This window comes from Ananas comosus, linkage group 5, assembly GCF_001540865.1.
Source record: "Ananas comosus cultivar F153 linkage group 5, ASM154086v1, whole genome shotgun sequence".
Taxonomy (NCBI): domain Eukaryota; kingdom Viridiplantae; phylum Streptophyta; class Magnoliopsida; order Poales; family Bromeliaceae; genus Ananas; species Ananas comosus.
Genome location: NC_033625.1, coordinates 3,933,006 through 3,957,029, shown reverse-complemented (window position 1 = coordinate 3,957,029; position 24,024 = coordinate 3,933,006). Strand labels below are relative to the sequence as shown.

The 24,024-nt window shown below is 37.8% G+C and overlaps 4 protein-coding genes across 7 annotated transcripts; 2 read left to right on the top strand and 2 right to left on the bottom strand.

Moving 5' to 3' along the window:
• On the top strand, positions 398-2,817 carry LOC109710827 (60S ribosomal protein L32-1). Of its 2 annotated transcripts, none has more exons than XM_020233605.1 (4): positions 398-488; positions 583-674; positions 1,991-2,172; positions 2,488-2,817. In XM_020233605.1, the coding sequence occupies exons 2-4, from the start codon at positions 585-587 to the stop codon at positions 2,615-2,617; spliced, it is 402 nt and encodes a 133-aa protein (XP_020089194.1). In that variant the 5' UTR covers positions 398-488; positions 583-584; the 3' UTR covers positions 2,618-2,817. The 2 variants fall into 2 exon arrangements, with proteins under 2 accessions (XP_020089194.1, XP_020089195.1); XM_020233606.1 differs by having other exon boundaries at positions 408-488; positions 580-674.
• On the top strand, positions 405-7,174 carry LOC109710825 (60S ribosomal protein L32-1). 3 transcript variants are annotated; one of them, XM_020233604.1, is made up of 4 exons: positions 405-488; positions 4,808-4,899; positions 6,216-6,397; positions 6,716-7,170. In XM_020233604.1, exons 2-4 carry the CDS (start codon positions 4,810-4,812, stop codon positions 6,843-6,845), a joined length of 402 nt encoding a protein of 133 aa, XP_020089193.1. In that variant the 5' UTR covers positions 405-488; positions 4,808-4,809; the 3' UTR covers positions 6,846-7,170. The 3 variants fall into 3 exon arrangements, with proteins under 3 accessions (XP_020089193.1, XP_020089192.1, XP_020089191.1); XM_020233603.1 differs by lacking the exon at positions 405-488 and adding an exon at positions 4,593-4,713 and having other exon boundaries at positions 6,716-7,174; XM_020233602.1 differs by lacking the exon at positions 405-488 and adding an exon at positions 4,603-4,713 and having other exon boundaries at positions 4,805-4,899; positions 6,716-7,174.
• LOC109710884 (ras-related protein RABA5c) lies at positions 10,729-12,680 on the bottom strand. Its single transcript, XM_020233677.1, has 2 exons — positions 12,283-12,680; positions 10,729-11,297 (listed from the first exon to the last, which is right to left on the bottom strand). The coding sequence occupies exons 1-2, from the start codon at positions 12,617-12,619 to the stop codon at positions 10,984-10,986; spliced, it is 651 nt and encodes a 216-aa protein (XP_020089266.1). The 5' UTR covers positions 12,620-12,680; the 3' UTR covers positions 10,729-10,983.
• Positions 16,497-24,024, bottom strand: LOC109710202 (type I inositol polyphosphate 5-phosphatase 13-like). The gene is made up of 11 exons (XM_020232683.1): positions 23,205-24,024; positions 22,493-22,745; positions 21,591-22,401; positions 20,954-21,078; positions 20,719-20,803; positions 19,891-20,056; positions 18,992-19,029; positions 18,621-18,888; positions 18,379-18,502; positions 17,933-18,293; positions 16,497-17,199 (listed from the first exon to the last, which is right to left on the bottom strand). Exons 1-11 carry the CDS (start codon positions 23,740-23,742, stop codon positions 16,852-16,854), a joined length of 3,117 nt encoding a protein of 1,038 aa, XP_020088272.1. The 5' UTR covers positions 23,743-24,024; the 3' UTR covers positions 16,497-16,851.

Genomic DNA, 24,024 nt, shown 5'->3' with positions numbered 1-24,024 from the left:
TAGGCTCAAAATTAGTTTGAGCCCAAACTCAAGTTCTATCTGGGTATCCAAAGCCCAACGCAAGACGCCTTGCTTGGGACCAGGCCCGTTAAAGCACTAGAATTTCTTTAATAATTAGGGACAATGTATAATGTGTTGGGAGATTTAGGAACTAACACAGAGTTGTTATCCCTACATTTAACTCAAAATTAATTGAATCAAGTTGGATAAGCTCGAGCCTATATACATTACCTTCACGTTGGAGCTTGACCTAAGCGGAACCAATCTGACCCAATCTGATCTGATCAATTGCCCTAGGTTTAGTTCTCATCCGTCCATATGCTCGACGAGATCGCAACCGTCCATGAAGTCACGTGCGCGACATCAAAACCCTCTCTACCGTCTCTCCTCTATAAATTATAACTAGGGTTTTGGCCCAAAGAACGTTCGACCTTCGCCGCCGCATCCTCGTCCCGCTTCCACTCCCCTCGTCGTCTCCTTGCGTTAGGGTTAGTGCGAATGCTCACCTCAATACCTTTTTAGGGTTTGGATTTGCGCATTGGAGTGTGTTTGATTTGATTTGTTTCTGTTTTTTCTTAGAAGTAATGGCGGTCCCTTTGCTCTCGAAGAAGATCGTGAAGAAGCGGGTTAAGAAGTTCAAGAGGCCGCAGAGCGATCGCAAGATCTGTGTCAAGGTATATCTTTTTGTTTCAACTTTAAACTTTTTCATATTTGTTGTTTTTTTATTTTGTTTTTTCCTTGCAATATTTTGATGTGATTTTACTAATATACGAATCATGCATTGTAGTATTACTCTGGTCGCGTGTTGTTGATTAGACTATAGGTGCTGTTGCTCTATGCTGAGCATGAATTATTGCTTTAATATAAAGAAATTTGTTGTATGTTTACTTATTTTCATCTTCTGAAATCGAATATGGAGTTGGGAGTCCTCCGATCGTTGTGAGGTACTGGTGTCTCTGAGATGATTAGGCTTGGTAATATCGGCTTCGTCCATTTAGGGCAATCTAGAGTTGGTTGTCAGAGCCGGAGAAGAATACTTTGTTTTAGCTCGCTCGCTGGTTATCGTAGTTTCATTTGCTATAATTTTACAATCTTAAACTTGGTTATGTTGCTTTTATTTGTATAATCAGTTTTTTCCAGAATTTGTACAATGTTAGATATTAACTGATATCAAATGCGGACAAGTGGGGTTGTGCCTTTTATAAACATTCATATCTATCTATTTGTAGAGGCTACAGATTGATTGTTTCTGAATCGTGGTATCTGAATAGAACTAGAGAGTTTAATATCGTGTGATTTGATTAAGTTTTATATGTAACTTGTACTTCTCATTATTATATGTGGTTTTTAGAAATGATTTCTATGTCATTGCAAAGTTTTTCTTTCTATAGTATTGATTATATGGCATTTGTATTTGTATATGCAGTTTTTGACTTTGCTGCTGTTTGTTATTGTAAATTATTCTTTCAATGGCAGTATTGTATCTACTAACTTTGACCCAATCGTAGCAAGGAATGCTCTCAAGTATTGAAGTAATTCCATTTGCTAGCTATAATTGGACTTGCATATTTGGATGGAAACTATACCATGTATCTATGTAGCTTATGTTCTCTGCATGTCCTCTCAAACCTTTTTTTTTTTTTTTAAGGGAATTGTAACTCAGGCATGCACTGTTTGGCCTATCTATCTTTGGCAACGTGGTGGTTTATTTTTTGGATGGAAGTGATTCCTTTATTAGCTAGCTGCAATACATGCTTAGAGAGTGTTTATTAAGGATACGAGTCTCTTTGTTGAGGATTCGGAAAAACAGGTGCCCACATTACACCTTTTAAAAGTAGTTTAACCCTGCGCTGTTGAACATTGCTGATATGGCCTTATTTTAATTTTTTTGTATTATCATTATGTGTTGTCTCCAGCTTTAATTTGTAAGTGGCTTGTTTATAAGATTGCTTCTATTCATTTGGTGTGGTTGGTTTTATGTGATATATAGCCAAACTGGCGAAGGCCAAAGGGTATTGATTCTCGTGTGAGGAGGAAGTTCAAGGGATGCACCTTGATGCCCAACATTGGCTACGGCTCCGATAAGAAGACCCGCCATTACCTACCTAACCGCTTCCGGAAGTTTGTGGTTCACAACGTCTCCGAGCTTGAATTGCTTATGATGCACAATAGGTACGCGTACTTCCTAGAAACATGTAAAAGTTGTTACTGTAAAGATGTATAAAGCCCTTGCCGCTACTGGACATTTTGAAATAGGCCCTTGTAACTTTACTTTCCTCATTGACACCCCTCATCACCGCTAGATTCATCAAAATTCTCTATTTTGTTGATAGAGATAGCTTAAATCAGAAGAATCGAAATTTCCGGCGATGTAGGTAAAAATAATTTATTTATTTCAATATGAACCTACAGTTGAGGGGATCCCTCTTACCTTTTGACCACACATTATTCATTTTTTTGTAAATACTAATTGCTTACAATGAACAGGACATACTGCGCCGAAATTGCACACAACGTCTCTACGAGGAAGCGTAAGGAGATTGTAGAGCGTGCCGCCCAGCTCGACATTGTTGTTACGAACAAGCTTGCGAGGCTCCGCAGCCAAGAAGATGAGTGAGGGACGGTTTCAATTGTTTGTTTTGGTTTGCGAAACTGAGGCTCTTTATTTGTCGAAGTTACTTTACTTTGCTTTTGCTGTAGGATTAAAATTTTAATTGTGGTCAACATTTTGCGTTGTGCTTGTGCTTTTTTACTGAATCATTATGAGTTGAACGTTGATGAGCTTATAATTTGGTCTTCTTGTTCCTTTTTGGTTTATCTAGTATTAGTTATGTTTCGGGCTTAGGACTGCAAAGTTAATGGTGAAGCTGATTTTTTTCTTTTTATACCAAGGATAGAGGTTTGTTGATGCAAATATTTTGTTCTCTATGTGCTAAAAGATGGATTTTGATCAGTTATTAGATCCCCGAACAAGTTCAATTCTCTTTTTGAGCAGTGTCGTGTTGCCGAGTCAGGGGTATTACTTATAATATCTTTATATTCTACCGCATCAACCAAAAGTATAGAAACTGGCATATCCGGTTGATCAAGTATAGCTTGAGATCTATTGTTGTGTTAATCAAAACCTGCTTAAAACGTTCTCAGCTTGGTATCACGGTTAGTGATGATAACCTTTAAACCAAAAGTTTACCACTCTGGAACTAATTCTGGAAGTGCCCAAAATGCAGTTGAAAAACTACCCTTGCAGTACCGCTGGTCATTCAGAATATGATGTACATTTTAGACTCATTTCATGCAAAATCATTCAATTTTTATTTGTCACATTAAATTTTTTTTTTATTTTTACTAAAAATTATTTAGACTTTTTTAAACTCTAAAATAGGTGTAAGATCTATACTTTTCAGAATGGATTTTCCTTGAAATGTCAACTGCCTTGCTACAAAGCTAGCAAGTAAGCGGACCTTCTCTGACAAACTAAAGCAGAACAATTTGATGACAGAATTATTTCTTCTACAACGTGTTAGCACGCCCCTACAACGTTCAAAACAATTTCCCTTTCAATTTTTCACTAAAAAAGTAAAAAAAAATAATAATAAAAAACACTTTCCTTTTATAAATAAAGAATGGGTATTAGTTAAGTTGTGAGCATTTTGGCAACTCACGTATCTATGGATATCCGCACATCAATTAAAATAAAAAATATATAATCTTTACGGTATTGACTTTATAATCATAATAATTTTATTAATTTTGTATTATAAAAATTTTGAGAAGATAAAATAATTTTATATTATAAAATTTATGTTTTTTAAGATTTTATATTATTTATTTTATATTATGATATTTCAAATAATAAGTTTATATTATATTTTTAAAAATTATATATATTGCATTTAAACAGTATAGAAGTAAAAAGGAAAAAAATTTATGAATAACCCACATATTCACTCGTGGGCGAGTATGGGATAAGATGGACTATTTGAAAATTTAAGAATAAATTTTACACATCCATATAATCTGCGGATACAATGACTCTTTCACAAGTTATCCGGTCAGCTCGTTTGCTAGGTCTATGCGCGTGGCACTTGGGATTTCAAATGTCTGATCTTTTGATAGTTAATTCAAAATACTAACCAACTATATTAGACAGTAATAGACGTACACTTCCGTACGTGAGAAACATAAGTTTACATTTCACAACAGACTCGAGCCGAATTTGGGTATAGCCCAGGATAGGCTCAAATCTATTTTGAGCCCAAACTCGAGTTCTATATGGGAATTCAAAGCCGATGCAATAGGCTCTTGTTTAGGCCCAACACCTAGAATTTCTTTAATAATTAGGGACAAAGTGTAATGTATTTGCAGATTTTTAGGAATTAACGCAGAGTGACTATCCCTACATTTAACTCAAAATTAATTTAATCACAAGTTGGATAAGTTCGAGCCTGTACACATAGCCTTCACATTGGAGCTTGACCTAAACTGAACACTGAACCAACCCGACCCAATCTGATCTGATCAATTGCCCTAGGTTTAGTTCTCATCCATCCGTACGCTCGACGAGATCACGACCGTCCATCAAGTCACGTCCGCGACATCGTTACCCTCTCTCCCCTCGCCCCTTTATAATTAGGGTTTGGGCCTAAAGAGCGTTCGAGCTGTCGCCGCCGCATCCTCGTCTCGCTTCCACTCTCCTCGTCTCCTAGGGTTAGGGTTAGTGCGAATGCTCCCCTCGATACCTTTTTAGGGTTTGGATTTTCGTATTGGAGTGTGTTTGATTTGATTTGTTTCTGTTTTTTCTTAGAAGAAATGGCGGTCCCTTTGCTCTCGAAGAAGATCGTGAAGAAGCGGGTTAAGAAGTTCAAGAGGCCGCAGAGCGATCGCAAGATCTGTGTCAAGGTATATCTTTTTGTTCCATCATTAATACTAAAACTTTTTCATATTTGTTGTTCTTTTGTTTTGTTTTCTCCTTGCAATATTTTGATGTGATTTTACTAATACACGAATCATGCATTATAGTACTGCTCTGGTTGTGTGATGTTGATTAGACTATAGGTGTTGTTGCTCTATGCTGAGCATGAATTATTGCGTAAATACAAAGAAATTTGTTGTATGTTTACTTATTTTCATCTTCCAAAATCGAATATGGAGGTGGGAGTCCTCCGATTGTTGTGATGTACTGGTGTCTCTGAGATGATTAGGCTTGGTGATATCAGCTTTGCCAAAAAGTTGGTTGTCGGAGCCGGGGAAGAATACTTTGTTTTAGCTTGCTTGCGTGTTATCGTAGTTTCATTTGCTATAATTTTACAATCTTAACTTGGTTATGTTACTTTTATTTGTATCATTAGTTTTTTCAGAATTTGTATAATGTTAGAGATCAACTGATATCAAATGCGGAGAAGTGGGGTTGTGCCTTTTATAAACATTCATATCTATCTTTTTGTAGAGGCTACAAATTGATTTTTGTGAGTTGTGGTATCTGAATAGGGCTAGAGAGTTTAATTTCGTGTGATTTGATTATGTTTTATATGTAACTTGTACTTCTCATTATTATATGTGGTTATTAGAAATGATTTCTCATGTCATTGCAAAGTTTTTCTTTCTATAGTATTTGATTATATGGCATTTGTATTTGTATATGCAGTTTTTGACTTTGCTGCTGTTTGTTATTGTAAATTATTCTTTCAATGACGGTATAGGATCTACTAACTATGACCCAATCGTAGCAAGGAATACTCTCAAGTATTGAAGTAATTCCATTTGTTAGTTATAATTGGACTTGCATATTTGGATGGAAACTATACCATGTATTTATGTAACTTATGTTCTCTCCATGTCCTCTCAAACCCCTTTCTTTTCTACGGAATTGTAACTCAGACATGCACTGTTAAATTATGGCCTATCTATCTTTTGCAAATTGTGGTGGTTTATTTTTTGGATGGAAATGATTCCTTTATTAACCAGCTGCAATACATGCTTAGTGAGTCTATTTATTAAGGATATGAGTCTCTTTATTGAGGATTCGGAAAAACAGGCGCCCACATTACATCTTTTAAAAGTTGTTTAACTATGCGCCATTGAACATTGCTGATATGGCCTTTTTTTAAATTTTTTGTATTATCATTATGTGTTGTCTCCAGCTTTAATTTGTAAGCAGCTTGTTTTTAAGAAGGCTTCTATTCAATTTGCTGTGGTTGGTTTTATGTGATAAATAGCCAAACTGGCGAAGGCCAAAGGGTATTGATTCTCGTGTGAGGAGGAAGTTCAAGGGATGCACCTTGATGCCCAACATTGGCTACGGGTCTGATAAGAAGACCCGCCATTACCTACCGAACCGCTTCAGGAAGTTTGTGGTTCACAACGTCTCCGAGCTTGAATTGCTTATGATGCACAATAGGTACGTGTACTTCCTAGAAACATGTAAAAGTTGTTACTGTAAAGAGGTATAAAGCCCTTGCAACTATTGGACATTTTGAAATAGGCCCTTGTAACGTTAATTTCCTTATTGACACCCCTCATCACCTCTAGATTCAACAAAATTCTCTATTTTTTTGATAGAGGTAGCTTAAATCAGAAGAATCGAAATTTCCGGCAGTGTCCATAAAAAAAAAATTATTTATTTCAATATGAACCTACAGTTGAGAGGATCCCTCTTACCTTTTGACCAAACATTATTCTTTTTTTAAAAACAATATTAATTGCTTACAATGAACAGGACATACTGTGCTGAAATTGCACACAATGTCTCTACGAGGAAGCGCAAGGAGATTGTAGAGCGTGCTGCCCAGCTCGACATTGTTGTTACGAACAAGCTTGCGAGGCTCCGCAGCCAAGAAGATGAGTGAGGGACGGTTTCAATTGTTTGTTTTGGTTTGCAAAACTGAGGCTACTTTATTTGTCGAAGTTACTTTGGTTTTGCAGTAGGATTAAAATTTTAATTGTGGTCGACATTTTGCGTTGTGCTTGTGCTTTTTTACTGAATCATTTTGAGTTGACGTTGATGAGCTTATAATTTAGTCTCCTTGTTCCTTTTTGGTTTATCTAGTATTGGGCTTAGGACTGCAAAGTTAATGGTGAAGCTGATTTTTTTCTTTTTATACCAAGGATAGAGGTTTGCTGATGCAAATATTTTATTCTCTATGTGCTATAAGATGGATTTTGCTCAGTTATGAGATCCCTGAACAAGTTCAATTCTCATTTTATATAAGCTTTTAGAGCAGTGTCTTGTTGCCAAGTCAGGGTATTACTTGCATTATCTTTATATTCTACCGCATCAACCAAAAGTATTGAAACTGGCATATCTGGTTAATCTAGTTAGAGATATCTACTGTTGTGTTATTCTTAAACATGCTGAAAACGTTCTCATCTGGGATAGTGATGATAATCTATTAACCAAATAGTTACTCGTGTGGAACTAATTCTGTAATGCCCGAAACTCAGTTGAAAAACTGTACTTGCAGGGCTGCTGATCATTCAGAAGAACAACGTTATTAGTATATTTCAATCAAAGTGTGATGTTCGTATTAGACTTCTTTCATGCCAGGATCATTAATGTTTTGTTTCTCGCATTAAATTTTTTTTTCTTTTATTAAAAAATATTTAGATTTTTGTGAATTTTAAAATAGAAGTATAAATACTACACTTTTTTTATAAAATTTTTTTGAGGGTGTACGAATAGAATTTCTCCATTAGGAATGGATTTTGAAATGTCTAACTGCCTGCTACAAAAATAACACGCCGTATTAGCACGTTCCTACAACGTTTCAACTCCTTGAATAATATTATCCAAAAAAAAATTTCCTTGCTATATTTCACTTAAAAAAAAAAAAATAAATAAAAAACACTTTCTTTTTATAATTTTTTTTTGTCACCTATGTGCTTCTCCTATTCTTCTCTTTTCGTAGCTTGTTTTGCGTCATATTGTGATTGGTTCCTCGCAACTGAAGCAGACCAAACAGAAATTGATTGAAGCGCTGCGACGGTTGTTAACCCGGCAAAATTGTGTCACGCTTCTTACCCGTTTACTGTGCTACCCTGGAGATCAATTCAAGCACTGTCCGGCCTCGGCACTGAACTCTCTCCTTGATCTGTGGTTGAAATTCTCTTCGCTCTCTCTCGTCTAGGTGTGCTGAACTGTCTCCGACAAAATTCTCTCTCTCTCTCTCTCTCTCTCTCTCTCTCTCTCTCTCTCTCTCTCTCTCTCTCTCTCTGTATATATATATAGAGAGAGAGAGAGAGAGAGTTGAGCTAGAATACTCAAAAATACCAAGAGATTGGTGCTTTTGAGTTTTTAACCTTTGGATGGAGAAATGTATGATTGAGATGATGGTGATAGATGGTGATAGATGGTTGTAGATGAAATAGTGTTTGATCCAAAGGCTATTAGTAATCAAGGAGTAGATCTAAGGGCTAAAATCCTAATAGCACCAAAGGGGTGATACTTCTAAAAGTATTCTAACTCAATTCTATATATATATATAGAGTTGAGTTAAAATATTCTAGGTAGCATATGAGCTTCGTTGCCACCTATTTATTTTCGATGATGGAACTTTCAAATCGACGATCGACACGATTGAACATGATCTAGACCACGTAAAGCATCTTGAAACTAAATTTCATATATTTTTGACATCATTAGCCTAATGATCAAAAGATTTTAAATTTTATAATTTTAATAGTCGTTACGAGACTTTTTTGTTTAATGGGTGTTAAGATATTCAAATCAATTGAATTTTTCATAGAATATTTTTTAAACTATTTAAAGCAAGATTTATACTCTTAATCTTGATTATAAGACTCATATCATCACTTTTTAAAAGATATTTTTATTTTCAACCATTTATTTTTGTGTCAACTTGATGGACAATAAAATAATATCGAAAAAAATATGAGATTTGGTTTCTAAATACTTCAACTAGTTTAGATTATATTCAACGATACCGATTGTCAATTAAGAGATTCATTATCAAAAATAAATTAGTGGCAACGGAAATCAAATTGTTACCGATAACATTCCAGCTCAATTCTATATATATGTGCAACAAAGTAAGCTTAAGCTGTACAGAACCCATTTGCTACCTACCAGTATTCCAGCTCAAATTTATATATATGTACGTATGTTATGTACAGAACCCATTTGCTGATAGTATTTCAACTCAAATTACTCAAATTTGCTTAATGATAGTATTTCAACTAAAATTTATATATATGTATATTACGAAGACATTTTATACATCATGAACTGTAAATTAAAACAATAAATATTTGTAACATGTAAATTTATTATTGTTTTCAAAATTTTCTTAATATAATTCAAATTTGTTATTGATAGGTACAAAAAAATATTTGTAACATTAAAAGTTTTATTAAATAAAATTTAAATTTGTCATTGGTAGGGGCCGCGCGTGCGCGTACCCCCTCTACCACAAATTATGACGTCCACTCTCCCACTTGGGGAGATGGTAGGCCAGCGCACTCCCCAGGTGCAATGGGAGCCGCGGGCCTAGGCCATGAGCCTTCTTGATCGCCCATAGACCCCGTCCAGGTAAGTATGGTCCAGTGTTCGACCGTCGATCTCTTTTAAAAGTCTCTCACTCGAACACTGCATGGCAAACATCCGATGTGGGACTAAACTTTCGCCCGGATTAAATAAAATAATAAATAAATATATAAAATAAATGAGCCTTCTGAATTAAATAAAATAATAAATAAAGAAATAAATAAACGAGCCTTCTCCTCTTTTGTGAGCGCTCTGAATCCCAATCCACATGTGAAATCTGATCACAATTCACACGATACAATCATCAAGGTCAGATGAGATGCACATTTCACGGTCAGGATCAAACCGGCTTTAAACAGCCTCCTGATCAACGATCGCTGGACCAAATGCCCCCTAAAAATTGAGCTAATTGAAGAAGCGTTAATAGCTAACTCACAACCTCAAAAATGTTTCTCTCGGAGTGGAAACAGTATTTTCAAGTTAGAGCGTATGCATTTTGAGCTCCAAGGTACATTTGAAAAATCTGCAGTTTCATCAATAGAACAGTTAATTTTTGTAGAATTACTGTTAGATTTGAAAAAAAAAGGGGAAATCTTCAAAAACCCTCCATGTGGTTTCGTAGTTTCTCACTTTGCCCCCCTGTGGTTTAAAGTGTATCAATTTGCCCCCCCTGTGGTTTCGTTTTTATCTTTTCGGTAGCTTTTTCGTTAATATTTTGTTAAATTATATACAAAAAATTTCAGATACCCATCTAGATTTATCAAATATTCACTTTAGTATCCTTTAATTTTAACTTTATTACTGATTTAAGAAAAAAAAATAATGAAATTGATAAGAAAAAGAGAAAAACAAAATCACAGGAGGGCAAATTGATATATTTTAAACCACAGGGGGGCAAAGTGAGAAACTACGAAACCACAGGGGGGTTTTTGAAGTTTTCCCAAAAAAAAAAAATCCAACTTAATTGATAAAATAAATTTAATTAAAATAATTAAAATTTAAACACTGTCAATAGTTAAAGAAAATGGTTGGAGGGCTCTATATAGTTTTACCGTAATATATTATTCAACTAAGCAATTCAGACATATATAATGAACCCCTTAGAACTGTAGAATTCTATAATCAGTTTCAGCACCTGCAAGATTAAGCCTATAATATCTGGAAATGATGCTCAAACAGATAACAGCAGTAACAAGGAGTTTTTTTTTTTATTTTATGGCCCCCTCGACTTAAAGAAGTTCTAAAATATAACCACTTTATTAAACCATTTAGAGTTACATGACTTTGTTTACACAGCAGAAAAAATGAATCATCTCTGGAAACAACACTTCTCCTCCATATTATGTAACTTAAAATGAATACTCATACAGCAATTTAACAATACCAAAAACCCAAATTTAATCATGTAAAACTTTTACCTCCGACAACAAGGGAAGCTTCGGTCTCTGGAACTTAAAATACTAAACACCCAAGAGATGAACCTTTTAGCAGCAACTGAATCTGCTCGTCGGTTTCTGCTCATCTGTGCCGTCGCCGTTAAGGCTCACCCTGTTGACGGTCAATTCGGCTTTATAGGAATCGGAGTTCAAGATCTTCCTGCTGACATTGTTGTAGATCTCCTTGATCACAATCTCGAAGGCCGTCTTGACGTTCGTCGAGTCGAGAGCCGAAGTCTCCATAAAGAACAAGCCTTCGGCTTCTGCGAGGGCTTTGCCTTCTTCTACCGACACTTCTCGGATGTTCGCGAGGTCGCATTTGTTGCCGACCAGCATCTTCGCGATAGTCGTGTCCGAATGTGCTGCATTGATCATCATCACAGTACTTTAAAGCTCAGCTCACGGATGTCTGATCTGAAGCTAATAAAAACTAAAATTTCTAATTTCCGTCATAGCCAATCTCTGGAGGGGGGGGTGTCCCATAGATCAGCTCCTTTATTTTATTTGGTGCCAAAATCTCTTAAGAAGCACAAGCTATTTTGCAATGAAATCGTTCCCAATATTGCCACGTAGCGAGCGATTAACTTGAGATTAGATAGTTGCAGCGCACTACGAGTAGCTGGTGTGCGGGGTATGATTAACTATAACAAGAAGTGAGTTACGGAGTAATGCTAATTACTCCCTCGATACGCTAATAACAAAGGTAAAGTATCACTCATTTTCAAGCGCCAATTAATTTAGATTTAGATTGCACAACATCAATGAAAGAGCGAGCAAAAGATGTTCTGATATATGCAACATATATCAGAACATATGAAAGATGTTCTGAAGCACAAGCAGTGAGTTATGTTTTTTTTTTTTTTTTTTTTTTTTTAAAAAAAAAAAAAATCAAGACCTTGGCAAGCTAAGAATATATGTAATCTGGGCACAAGCAGCCTAAAATGCAACAAAACATGAATAATACTAATTTGTAGAAGCTCGACCAGATCCAGATCTCAAGAAGAATAGATTTTGTGGATGTAAAAAGCAGTCAGTCAGATTTACAGATTCCCAATTCCCCAGCAAAATTCCCTAAAACAAAACGCACGCATCATCCTGCGAAGAAGGGGCTGCTTATTCCCGTGATCTGAGAGCAGCACGCTCTCAGATCCCCGTCACTACCAACCAACCAACCAACCAACCAACCAGCCAACCAGCCGAGTGAGTGGTCTTTTTCGAAATGATCTGATCTGATCTGATCTGAGCTGATCTGATCTGATCTGATGTGATCTAAATGGGGGGGGTAGTAGAGTAGAGTAGAGTAGAGTAGAGTAGAGAGCACAGCACAGCACAGCAGTAGTACTTAACTGTTGAGCTCCTGGAGCCAGCGGGAGACGCTGTGGAAGGTGGAGCGGCGGGAGATGTCGTAGACGAGGAGGGCACCGAAGGCGCCGCGGTAGTAGGCGGAGGTGACGGCGCGGAAGCGCTCCTGGCCGGCGGTGTCCCAGATCTGGGCCTTGACGTCCTTGCCGTCGATGTCCATGCTCTGCGTCTGGAACTCCACCCCGATCGTCGCCTTCGAGTGCAGGTTGAACTCGTTCCGCGCGTACCGGCTCAGCAGGTTCGACTTCCCCACCGCCGAGTCCCCGATTATCACCACCTTGAACAGGTACTCCTCCACCTCCTCCTCCCCATCTTCCTCCATTTCCCCTCTTCTCCTTCTCTTCTACTCCTCCTCCTCCTCCTCCTCCTCCTACTCCCCAGATGAAGCCACACACAAAAAAAAAGAGAAAAAGAAATATATTAGGGCAATAATAATAATAATAATAATAATAAAAGGAGAGAGAGAGAGAGATGCCTTAATTACTACTACTACTGCTCCTACCGTTACCTTACTTACTGTTATTATTATTATTATATTTGTTTAAATTTTACTATTAATAATTAATTATTTTAACAATTACCACAGCACTACAGCAGCGTTGTTGTTTGACTAGGACTAGAATGGATGTCCACCCGAATAATTATAAGATGGGGGTGGGGAGTGGGAGAGAGTGGGCGGCATGACAGGCGGAGGAGGGGAGGGGGCACAGACGGAAGAAAGAAAGATTACGACACGCACGCCTGCTCTGCCGCGGTGGTGAGTTGGCTGCTCCTCCTACGCTCTTATGCTACCAAATAACTCCCCCATCCGGGGTTATGTCCGGGTGGTAACATTTAAGTGGGCATTTTTTTGAGTTATTAGTCTCGTATCAGAAAATCCATTATTAGTTTATCCTTCTCGAAAGTTCTACTAAATAAATCAAACATTCAGTTAGACACTATATACGAACGCCAGTTACTGTAAATTGAATATTAATTGTGTTGCTAAATCTTGAAGTTTAAATTATTGAGATTCAGGTTGAGTCATTTAGATTTAGATTGTTTTGGTATTAATCTTTTAATACAATAAGTTGATTGAATTGTTAACTATTTCATATAATAATATGAGCTAAAATCCTAAAAAGGTCATTTTGCTTGAAGATATGTTGGGGAAGTTGTTTGGTAATTTACTCGGTACGCATCGCAAAGAACAGTCCAGCATTATTTGGTAGGTATACCATTGACCCGTCCAGTTCGTCGTTGGGTCGCTCCAAATTTTCGATTGGACCAGGTGCATTATTATTATTATTATTATCACTTTTTTAAAAAAATACTGATACAGGGAATTTAAATCAGAATCGTAATTCATTTGATGTGTTAAATTTTGTTGAAAAAAATATTTCCCTTAGGTCGTAAATTTTAGAGGTATCTCTCTTTTTCTTTTTTTTTTTTGTGATTCAGTTTTTTTTTCTTTTTTTTTATAACAGTTTCCATATACGAAACTATTTAATGCTTAAGTTACAGATTTCTGAAACTCGTAGACATTAATAATTTGGTTTTTTTCAAAACATTAATCATCTAAATACACTTGGTGCAGGCAATAATTTCTCCTGGGCCATGTTGAGTGATGGTACTTAATGGGAAGAATCAATTAAAAATTAAAGAAACTTTTCTGAAAACAAGAATTAAAAGTTACACAGATGGTAGGTTCATGGATTCCTCAGTGGGAATTACACTCTGTTTTCAAATTATTATTATATAATTTTAGTTATGTTTTAACACAAACTTTTTCAGTTTAATTACTTTGAAGGTCTCAGATCAGCGGACGATCGAGTCTGAAGTTGTATTATTCTATGTGGACTTAAATTTGGAATTCGTGTCGAGTAATATGTAGATGCTTATAAGCACTTTAAGAATTTATTTTTTAAATTAGTAATGTGATAATTGAGTTGAAAAATACAATGTTTGCCACATAAAAGCAAAAATTAGATGATCATTTAATGACAACTAATTAATACATGATCATTGATCTTCCATTTCAAGGAATTTAATTCCCCAATTGGTGGTTAGGGTTGAAACTGGTTCCTTTAGATTGGATCCATGGAGAAGCCACTTTTGAATATTAAATATTTCAAAGTAGTGGGCTACCACTTGGTTCCCCCAATCTCACCCAAACTATTCATCTTAATTCAAGTTACTTAGAAATTGAATATTTTTGAGCTCAAAACAAATTAAAGTTGAATTTAGGTAGAAATATATATAAGATTATTTCGATGTGTCTCCTTTCAGTAATAAGCACTTAATTAAACAATAAAAGAGCAAATATAATTAATTGTTTTCAAAAGGGGATTTTTTTTTTTTTGGTTAGGGATATGTTATGAGAACTAATAAATAAATTTTTAACAAATATGATTTCAATTGATGAGATTTTGGTTATATTGTAAGAAATCATATGAGATAATAAACCACAATCACTGATCATTAGTACAAATTATACGGTGGAGAATGGAGGTTATTCCTCTTTCCATAGCTAATCTCATCCAAGTTAGTCTTTTTGGATGAAAAGAACACATTGTGTTTCTATTGCGGCAATCCTATAAATCCAAGGAAATTTTGAAACCCAGAAGTTTATTCTGCTGTAAAAATGAAATTTAGATACCTTAGCTAAAATATATATAGAGAAAAGCTATAAGATAGATTTCAAAGACTCAAACTTACAATCTGATAGGGCAACTTGAGATAAGAGATAGTGTGTGTGTGCGCGCAAAGCAATTATTGCAACCTACATTAAAGGAGTAGAGGGGGTGCTCAATTGTGTCCAATAATCAATATCCCCTCCCTAGCTAGTGCCATGCGAACATCAATACACTACTACAAGATGTGGCGACAATATGATATTTTATACATTTGGTGGCGACTTTAGTAGTCGTCACCGTATAGTAATTATTTTGTAGTAATACTTGTGTTCTAGCTCTTTTTCGCAGGAAATTTAACAACTGTCGAATGTGCAGTAAGATGTGTCAAGATGATCTGACAACACACAGAATCTGGTAACCTCAACCACTGGATATTTTTCCTAATTTAGCTGCTACGCTTAATTTCATCTCACGGGTGACGGGCCCCTCCTTTATTTTGCTCCAAGCTCTAATTGGACAAGTCAAAACTGCAGGACTTTTTGTTAATATTAGAAGATATTCATTCTAGGTGCTTAGCAACTTCTACTGCATGCTCTCCCTAAAAATGCCAATTAAATGGAAAAGCCATTCGTTTGAGGACATACAACAAAGGAAACAATCAGTTCCTCCCATCAGGAGTAGTACTCCTTTTCGAAATATGCCTTCAAAGTATCATCTAATTTTACCTGGAAATTAGTTTGATTGGTTCGTTTCAACTCTGAAATGAACTAGTTAGTTCAAAATATAATGAAAATTAGAGTTGTGCAACAGAGAAAAGTTTGGCTATAATGGCCTGATTTGTTTCTTGTTATTTTTTTTTTTCTCAGTATTAGAACATTCCTGTAATTGACTGCTGAATATACACAGGAACACAATAACTGTTGCTTGGTTAATTTCCTGCAATTCTTTTGACTTAGGGCCTCTTTTTGTCTCCCAAAAATAGAAACTCCCATTTGGGGTTTTTGATTGTGCTATAGAGAGAACCTCTTTGTGGCTTTTTATGTAGTTTTTTTTTTTTAATAGCATTATTTAGCTAATGCTTTATCGAATAACACTATACCATATATCAGAACAAATAGGCACTTAGGCCTTGTTTGATAATGTGGTGGCTAAATACACAAGCCACATGTTTCTTTGGTGGCAGTTGCAACCGTAATTTTATAGTACAAAAAAGAAAAAGATTGTAAGAATTTTGAGCTTTTTTAGAATTTTTCATAATATAAAAATAATGATTTTAGCAACCACATTATCAAACTAGGCCTTAGTTATACTTAGTAAGTAGGTCACTATATGGCAATAATACACAAACTGCACATACATTTTACAAAATTTTAAAAGTTATGATGCCCTCTGTAAGATCTTTTAGACTTAGTTAAACAAAAATTTAAGGTTGAGCAAGTACCAAACTGACAATGCCCATACCGAGTGTCCAAAAGAAACGACAGGCATATAGTAGCAATGTTAAATTATCTTATTAGCAAGCAAAATATTATTACAAATTTTGGACTAACCAAAAAATTTCATAATTCTAGCAACAGAAGACTTAAATACACAAAATTAAAGCTCTTCTGCTTTATGCTGTTAAAGACATCACCTAAAAATCACTCTATGAGGAATATTACAAAGACAACAATCAACTCAAAACACAGCTCTCTCTCCTAAGAACTCAGCTCTCTAAAATATACTGAAAAAAGAATAAATGAAACACGATAACATGCGAGTACCTCGGGTATTCAGCCTTTTTTTTTTTTGACTCCGAGTTGTGTATGTACAAGAAAAAAATAAAAGAAGAATCTAGGAGCAAGTTCTTAGGGTGTTTTCACAAGAAAAATCTTTGGCTTCACTTCCATTTGTCTCATTCAAAAATGATATATAGATATGGGCTACATATAAACTGCTTTTAAGGGCAACGCATGTGGCACAAGTCATGTACCTCTGAGCTGCCGAACTGGGCGAAGTCAGAACGGTGAAGGTGATTCGATTGGTTTCTTCTCGAAGGCCCTTTAGTCTCATTACATGACGTACGGGATGCAAAGCAATGTCTTACATGGATCCGGTGGGTCTTACTCTTAGTCGAGCCGGTGCCTGTTACGTTTACTGACAGGACGACTTCCTTGTCCCTTGTATCTTCACACCACCAGTTTTGCGGAATTCCATCGACAAACTCTTCCTGAGTGTAGAAGTCCTCGTGGTGAACGGTGATTTCTACTATTTGACCGGGCTTGATTATCCCGACTGCTGGATGAACCTGTTTTAAGTAGTAATAGCAAATTAGCGGCCAATGATGATAATGGACAACTCTATTGTACTCAATAGTTGCTTTTATGAGGAAAAGTAAACAAATGGATCCCAGATGTGCAACACCTAGCGAAATTTCAATACGAGTTACAAAGACTGCATATAAAGTTAGTGCCAATTTACATTATGCGACTCAAAGTAGATCTGATTTAGAAATGCAACAGATACAAAAATCCACACTAGAACACATTTGAATGTAAGTATAATAACTTTTCCCAAACTGAAGCAGCATTAGTTTGACGACCGACAGACAATGGAATTTTGGCATTCCAAACCATGTCACTCAATTTCATGAAACTGATACGACTAATATTGTGTAGAGATAATGACAGAAAATTTCTTGAATTAATTTAAGTGATGCAACACTTCGCATTGCTGCTGTGTACCGTTATGGTTATACTTTATAGTTTGTCGAAGTACAATACGCAGATTTCACTTGTTGAAGATCATTATAAATCAGTTAATTAGAAAGCCTTATTAGCGAGTAAGACAAAAGTCTTGATATTCATCCCAGCATCCACCTTAATAAATATGCGGCACTTGCAATGCCCAACAGCTCCCTTGCAGATCAACTAGTCAGTAATGCAATTTAGAGAACGTCCAAGAAGCCAAGATAAATGCATGCAACTTAAAGGACTCGTCAAAATACATTGGGGTACAAGAGTGAGATAATTGATTCTTACCTCAAGCCAAAGAGGAAATCCAAAAGAAGCTCGAGAACAAAGCTCTGATGCATTACCATCCTCTTTAACGGTCGACTGGCCTTCACAAATGATCTCAAAAGCAGCCTTGTCCTTCTCGCTTTTATTAGTTATTCTAAGGATGGTTGTTTCTTGATTTTGCAAGATGATGTTGTTTGTGCTAACAATTGTTTCTGGAATAATAGAAAACTCTTCGAGCATAGAACTTATTTTCTCATTCGATGCAATTATTTCTCCATATTCTTGCCTCCTTATTAATTCATCTACGCGAGCTATCTCAACATTGAACATACACCTCACGGGCTTGTGATCGCTATCTGTGACATCCATGCAAGCTTCATACCTAAGAAATCGAGATGCTAAGTTTGTAAGTAATTGGAAAGGCACATGCCTGTAATGCTAAGATCAGGGTACAGTAAGTATCTAACAATATAATTGATGAAACCACAGGGCACTCTAATGAGCATTCAGCCACCGAAATAGAGCGGCTATCACGATACAATATTCTGTCACACCATGCTGGAATCCGCTTCTTCTCACCCGAATCATATCCTGCAAGGCAATGAGATGACAAACTTAGCATTCATGCAGTCTACAAAGATAAAATTATAGAAATGAAGTATATGCTATGAGATATTCAAATAAATATTTTCTAAAGGCTGAATGATACCTGATAAGCCTGGTTGGTGCCTTTCAAACTTATAAGTGGGGGGAAATTTGATTTGTCCTTCACGCATTCCTTGAAAGACTTTGCCTGCTTTCATCTCTGCTCGCAGTTGATCCTTCTCTCTAAGCCAGTCAAAACATCTTTGAGAAACCATGTCCCTTGCCTCGTCATATGTGATACCGTGAAGCCGATAATTGAAATCACCAAGGAATACCACCATGTCTGCTTCGGACAGCTCAGGTTTCCCATCATCTGATTGAGATCCACTAGCCTGTCATCTCCATATTATCTATTTGTCAGTATTTGAGTTCCGCAGTCGTGGAAACATAATGTCAAAAAAATCAGTGCACAGTACAAGTAAATCGGTTACATACATTCACTCCTCGATGCAATTGGACAGATGTTGCACCAGCTGCAACATAAATTACATAGTAAGAAAGTTAGATAAAAAATGTATAGGCCATTTGGAAACAGGCCTTGCACTTCATTTTTTATAATTGGAATCTCCTCAGGTAATATGCTGTTTTATTTTTTTTTAAAAAAAAACTCAGTCACAACTAAACAAACTCAACCTTCTTTAATCAAACTCATATATTTTAGCAGAAAATTCTCTTAATCTACAGAATATTCGACAACTCTTCTGACAAAATTTCCCCAAAATCAAGCAACTGAGAGGTTTAAAAATTTATATCTATATAAAAAAATATATATATGTAAGATAGAAGAGCCCAGATTCAAAATGAACAAATTGAAACTCGAAAAGGATCCTTCTGATTCTCGAAGAATGAGGGGCAAAGGGATTGATATCGAGAAAGATTTCTTGTTCTTATTAGAATTATAAGATCGTGATTTGATCCGCATATGTTTGGTAAAAAGAATAATCTTCTCCTTTGATCATAAATGGAAAGTGTTCAATTGGAACATGAAAACGTCACTGAATTAGTCTTAGTTACTCTTCGGGATGGAGTGGAGGAAGGGAGGAGATTCTCGAACGAAGAAAAGGATCCAATTACTTCAAAAGAATTGAACGAGGAGCCGTATGAGGTGAAAAATCTCATGTACGGTTCTGTAGAGTGACAGTAAGGGTGACTTATCTGTCAACTTTTCCACTATCACCCCCAAAAAACCAAACTCTGCCTTACGTAAAGTTGCCAGAGGTGTTTATGCAACTCTTACAAACAAATTGTTAAGCAAAAAAATGTAGGCATATTCTGTAAGTAAAAGATTATCATGCAGCAGTTTATGGATAAAGGAAAAGGTCGAAATAACAAACCTGCCGCTCCATGAAGCCCGATAGAAGGCCTGCTGAAAGACAATGTTCTATAGACATGATCAAAGTCAGCATTGCGTCTGCTGACTGCTTCAAGATGTGCAGCAAAATGACAGTTTACAAAGCATATTGATCGATCATAAACTCTCATTCTCAAACCTACAGCACCCTGTGGACAACCTTTAGCATTACATATCATGCTTACAATAAACATGTGGCAAAAGTGCATAACTTATCGAGATCATTAGGTAAAAGCATTGCTAAGAGGAATCCAGTGTGCGTAATATTTTATCCTATTTACAACCCAATCAAATGCTTGATGCTTTGCCAGAATGAGTTTAAACAGGTCTTCACCTTTTAGCTACTAGCAATTTACTCAGCAACCCTATTTACTGAAATATATTTTTTTGCTAACCCTCTTTTTGCTAACACTCTAAATAGTAAAAAAAATTTCTATAAAAATTTCATCTGATTTGGATTGTTTTACACCGTTAAACTTACAAATGCATCACATCTACCATTAAAATTATCAATTTTGAGACCTTTTGATCACTAGCCAAATGATGTCGAAAAATTATGAAATTTAGTTTCCAAATATTTTTAATTGTGTAGATCAAGTCTAATGGAGTCGATCGTCGATTTGGAAACCGCATCATTGAAAACAACTTGGTAGTACGGAGGCCTCCGTGCTATCGATAGTATACCAGCCTAGCTCTCTCTCTCTCTCTCTCTCTCTCTATATATATATATATATATATATATATCACAATTAAAATGAGGTTTTGCTACTGACTGATTTTCAACAAGAAGTCCTTGTGATAAACATAGTACCTTGTTACCAATTGCACGCCCAAATCCGCATGGCACTGCTGCAGCATCAACATCACCAATATGTGGCCTAAGGTTCTTCCTTGCCCTTCAAAAGTTTACTTAGCAAGTTATACATGGAATAAAGAGAGACAAAGATACCAACATGCATAATGACAATGTCAAATTAACAAAAAGATATGGATTACATCACAAGAATAAGCATTTTCAGTAAGGTATTTGAAGTAAAAGGCCATACCATGCTGAGATTAGTAGTCCTGCCAGCTGCCTTGAACCGACCCGTTGGAAAGATGTACCCTCATCTAAGGTCTTGCCAATAGTGTCTAACCACCATTGTCCATTGGCACTGCCCTCAAGTCCTACCTAAGACCAGTAAATCACTATGAATGCATGATTGTATAGACCAAAGCAACTCCAAATAGAACCTGACCTTATGAGCATTATAAGTATACAACAAAGAAAGAGCAACTAATGAAAGGAACAGGAAAAGGAAAGGTATATCACCAATAATACATATGCAATGATATGGACAACTGAAAAACACAATCTCTACAGTCAACACATACATGAGACAAGGAAAGAAAAGCAACTTGTTGAAACTCCAGCTAACTAAGGTAGTGCTATAAGAAGTACATAATCCTACTCCCCTTATATGCTATAAAAAGTAAATACTAAATAGGCCTTTCTGCTTTCCCAATAGTGTGGGATATGGAGAGGGCAAAAAGAAGCTGTTTCCATGAAATGCTATGTGCCTATGTTATCTCATACTGTAATTAACATGAGAATAGAGCTTTATTTACTAGACTAAAGTGAGAGAAGCCAAAAAAAAAAAAAAAAACCAGCAACAAAACAAAAATAGAGTGCAAGTGCTTTACAGTTTCCTTTGCAGCTGCCATTGCAAGAAAACCAGCACCCATTTCCACCTCCTGCAATCCGATGATGACCAAACCAACCTCCGATGCCACGCTGCCCAGCCACGATATGAGCGAATCATGAGATGCCTTTTCTTGTCCAACATTCCAAGTCGCAGCGAGTATCTTAATATTTTCTATCTTGGTGTATGACAATTCCCTGTTGGCCAATTCAGTTCTCAAAATATCGTCAAGAGGTCCGGGAGATGTTAAATGCCAGCCACGGATACCTCCATGATGAGCCAACGTAAAGATATAGGAACCCCCAACAGCCATCTTAATGACCGGACAGCTGTGTGCAACCCATCCTCCCAATAAATTCCCTTCAAGATCCATAACCTGAATAGTGCCACTAACATAACCCACCCACAACCGCGTCCCAAACGCGCAAATGCACTGAACGGAGGAAGGATGATGCTGAACCTCCTGTATTCGGCCCCCATTTCCATCCCACTGAATAAGTGTACCATTTGTGAATCCGGACCAAATTGTCCCATCCATTGCTATTGCCAATGCTTCCGTTCTACGATTGTCTTCTGTGAATGTTCCTTTGACAGCTACTCTACGCACAGCATCAGCCGCACCCATCAGGGCATTACGAGAGCGCTGAAAGAAGTTAAAAGAGCCTTGCGACTTCTCCTTCTTTGACGTGGAGACGAATTTAACCTTCATCTCATCCTCTACATAAGATTCCTGCATTGGTTGAGAGTCGACCCGTGTCTCAACCTGGCCATCTATGCCAAATACTTTCAATAGATCCCTCGAACGAGCATCCCTGTGGCATCAAAGAGAACTAAGAAATTCACTTCCTGAGGCTAAAAAATTTGAGCCTGGCAAAAAATACAGGAAAATTAAGAAAGGCATACCACAGAGCGAAGGTGAGGCTACTAGCGCTCCACACCTTAGATCTAGAATTATCGGCTACCATATACTTTATGTCGGAAGCAGGCAGAGAACAAACACCACCAACTGTGACCTGGCTTCGTAGGTCAACATATGATCTTTCAACCAGTAAAGCCGCCATATGCCTTTCTTCTATAGTTAGAGAGAGGGATTTTTCAATGGCATCCCAAGGCCACGCCTTTATAACTCCACCTTCAGATCCAGACCATAATTCACCTGGATTTCACAGAGTATAAAGAAGGACAGCCGGTCAGTTAACTTTCTGTCCCAGATTAAGCTTCCAAATGGAAATTTTGAATGACCGGAACGCAAGGATAAACAAATTTCTTGCGAAACACCACACAAATCTCAAATTCAGTTCGTTAATATCTCGCTTTCTTCGAATCAATCCGCAAGAAATGCTTGATTTCAAATTCAGTTATTTAGATGACGTCCCTCTATACATGTTATATCGTAAAAATTGACTATCCTAGTTAACTGGCTTTGATTTTCCAATCTCAAATTCTGGTTTACAAATTTACGAATGCAAGAAACCGAAATTTCACCAACATCTTGCTCATTTGATATCATTTCTCAATTCGAATTATATAAATATCTGATTCTTTCTTCATTGCTAAGAGAAATCTAATTTGGAGAAGAAGAGGGCTAAAAATTGTGTTGGGCTATACTGCCTACCATAGCAAGTGATGACCATGGAGAGAACAGGGGACCGGTGGTGCGCCTGCCAAGAGAGCCCTTCCCTGAATTGGACGGGCGCGGCGCCATCCTCAGAGGCGTCCTGGTGCGCCTTGGGCTGCTCGATCTTCCACGACCGGATCTTCCCGTCCCTGTGGCCGCTCCAGATCAATCCGGTGGCGGCGTCCACCACCAAGCACATGGCGGGCGACGTCGGCGCCGACTCCCGGAACGGCGCGCTCTCCTCGTCCCCGCGCCGCGCCTCCCCGGGCCCCCACCCGCCGAACACCTCGGCGAGGTCCCACACCCGGAGCCCGGACTCGGCCCCGGCCCAGAGCTGGCCCCGGCGCGGTTCGCACGCCACGGCGCGGAGGAAGGACCCGGCCTGCGTCTCGCGCAGCGGGTGCGGGCGCAGCTCGAGCGGCGGGGGGCGGCCCGGGTGCATCGCGGCGCGCAGGGGCACCCGGAAGATCCCCGCCCCGCCGCCGCTCCCCATGAACTCCGGGAGCGTCCCCGGCGCCCCGCCGTACTCCGACATGGCCCGCTCCAGCGTCAGCGACCCGTCGCTCCCCGACAGCGACGCCGACCCCCCGCCTCCTCCGCCGCCGCCGCCGACGATGTAGGGGTGGGAGTGGTGGTGGTAGTGCGGGGGCAGCGGGGGAGGGAATCGGAGTTCGTCGCTGGAATTGGAGTGGTGGTGGTGGGGGAAGGAGGGGGGCGGTGAGGAGGAGTAGTAATGCGGGTAGGAGAAGGAGCGTGGGGCGTCGGCGGCGGCGGCGGACTCGAAGAGGAAGAAGGGGTGGGAGGAGTTGCCGCCGGA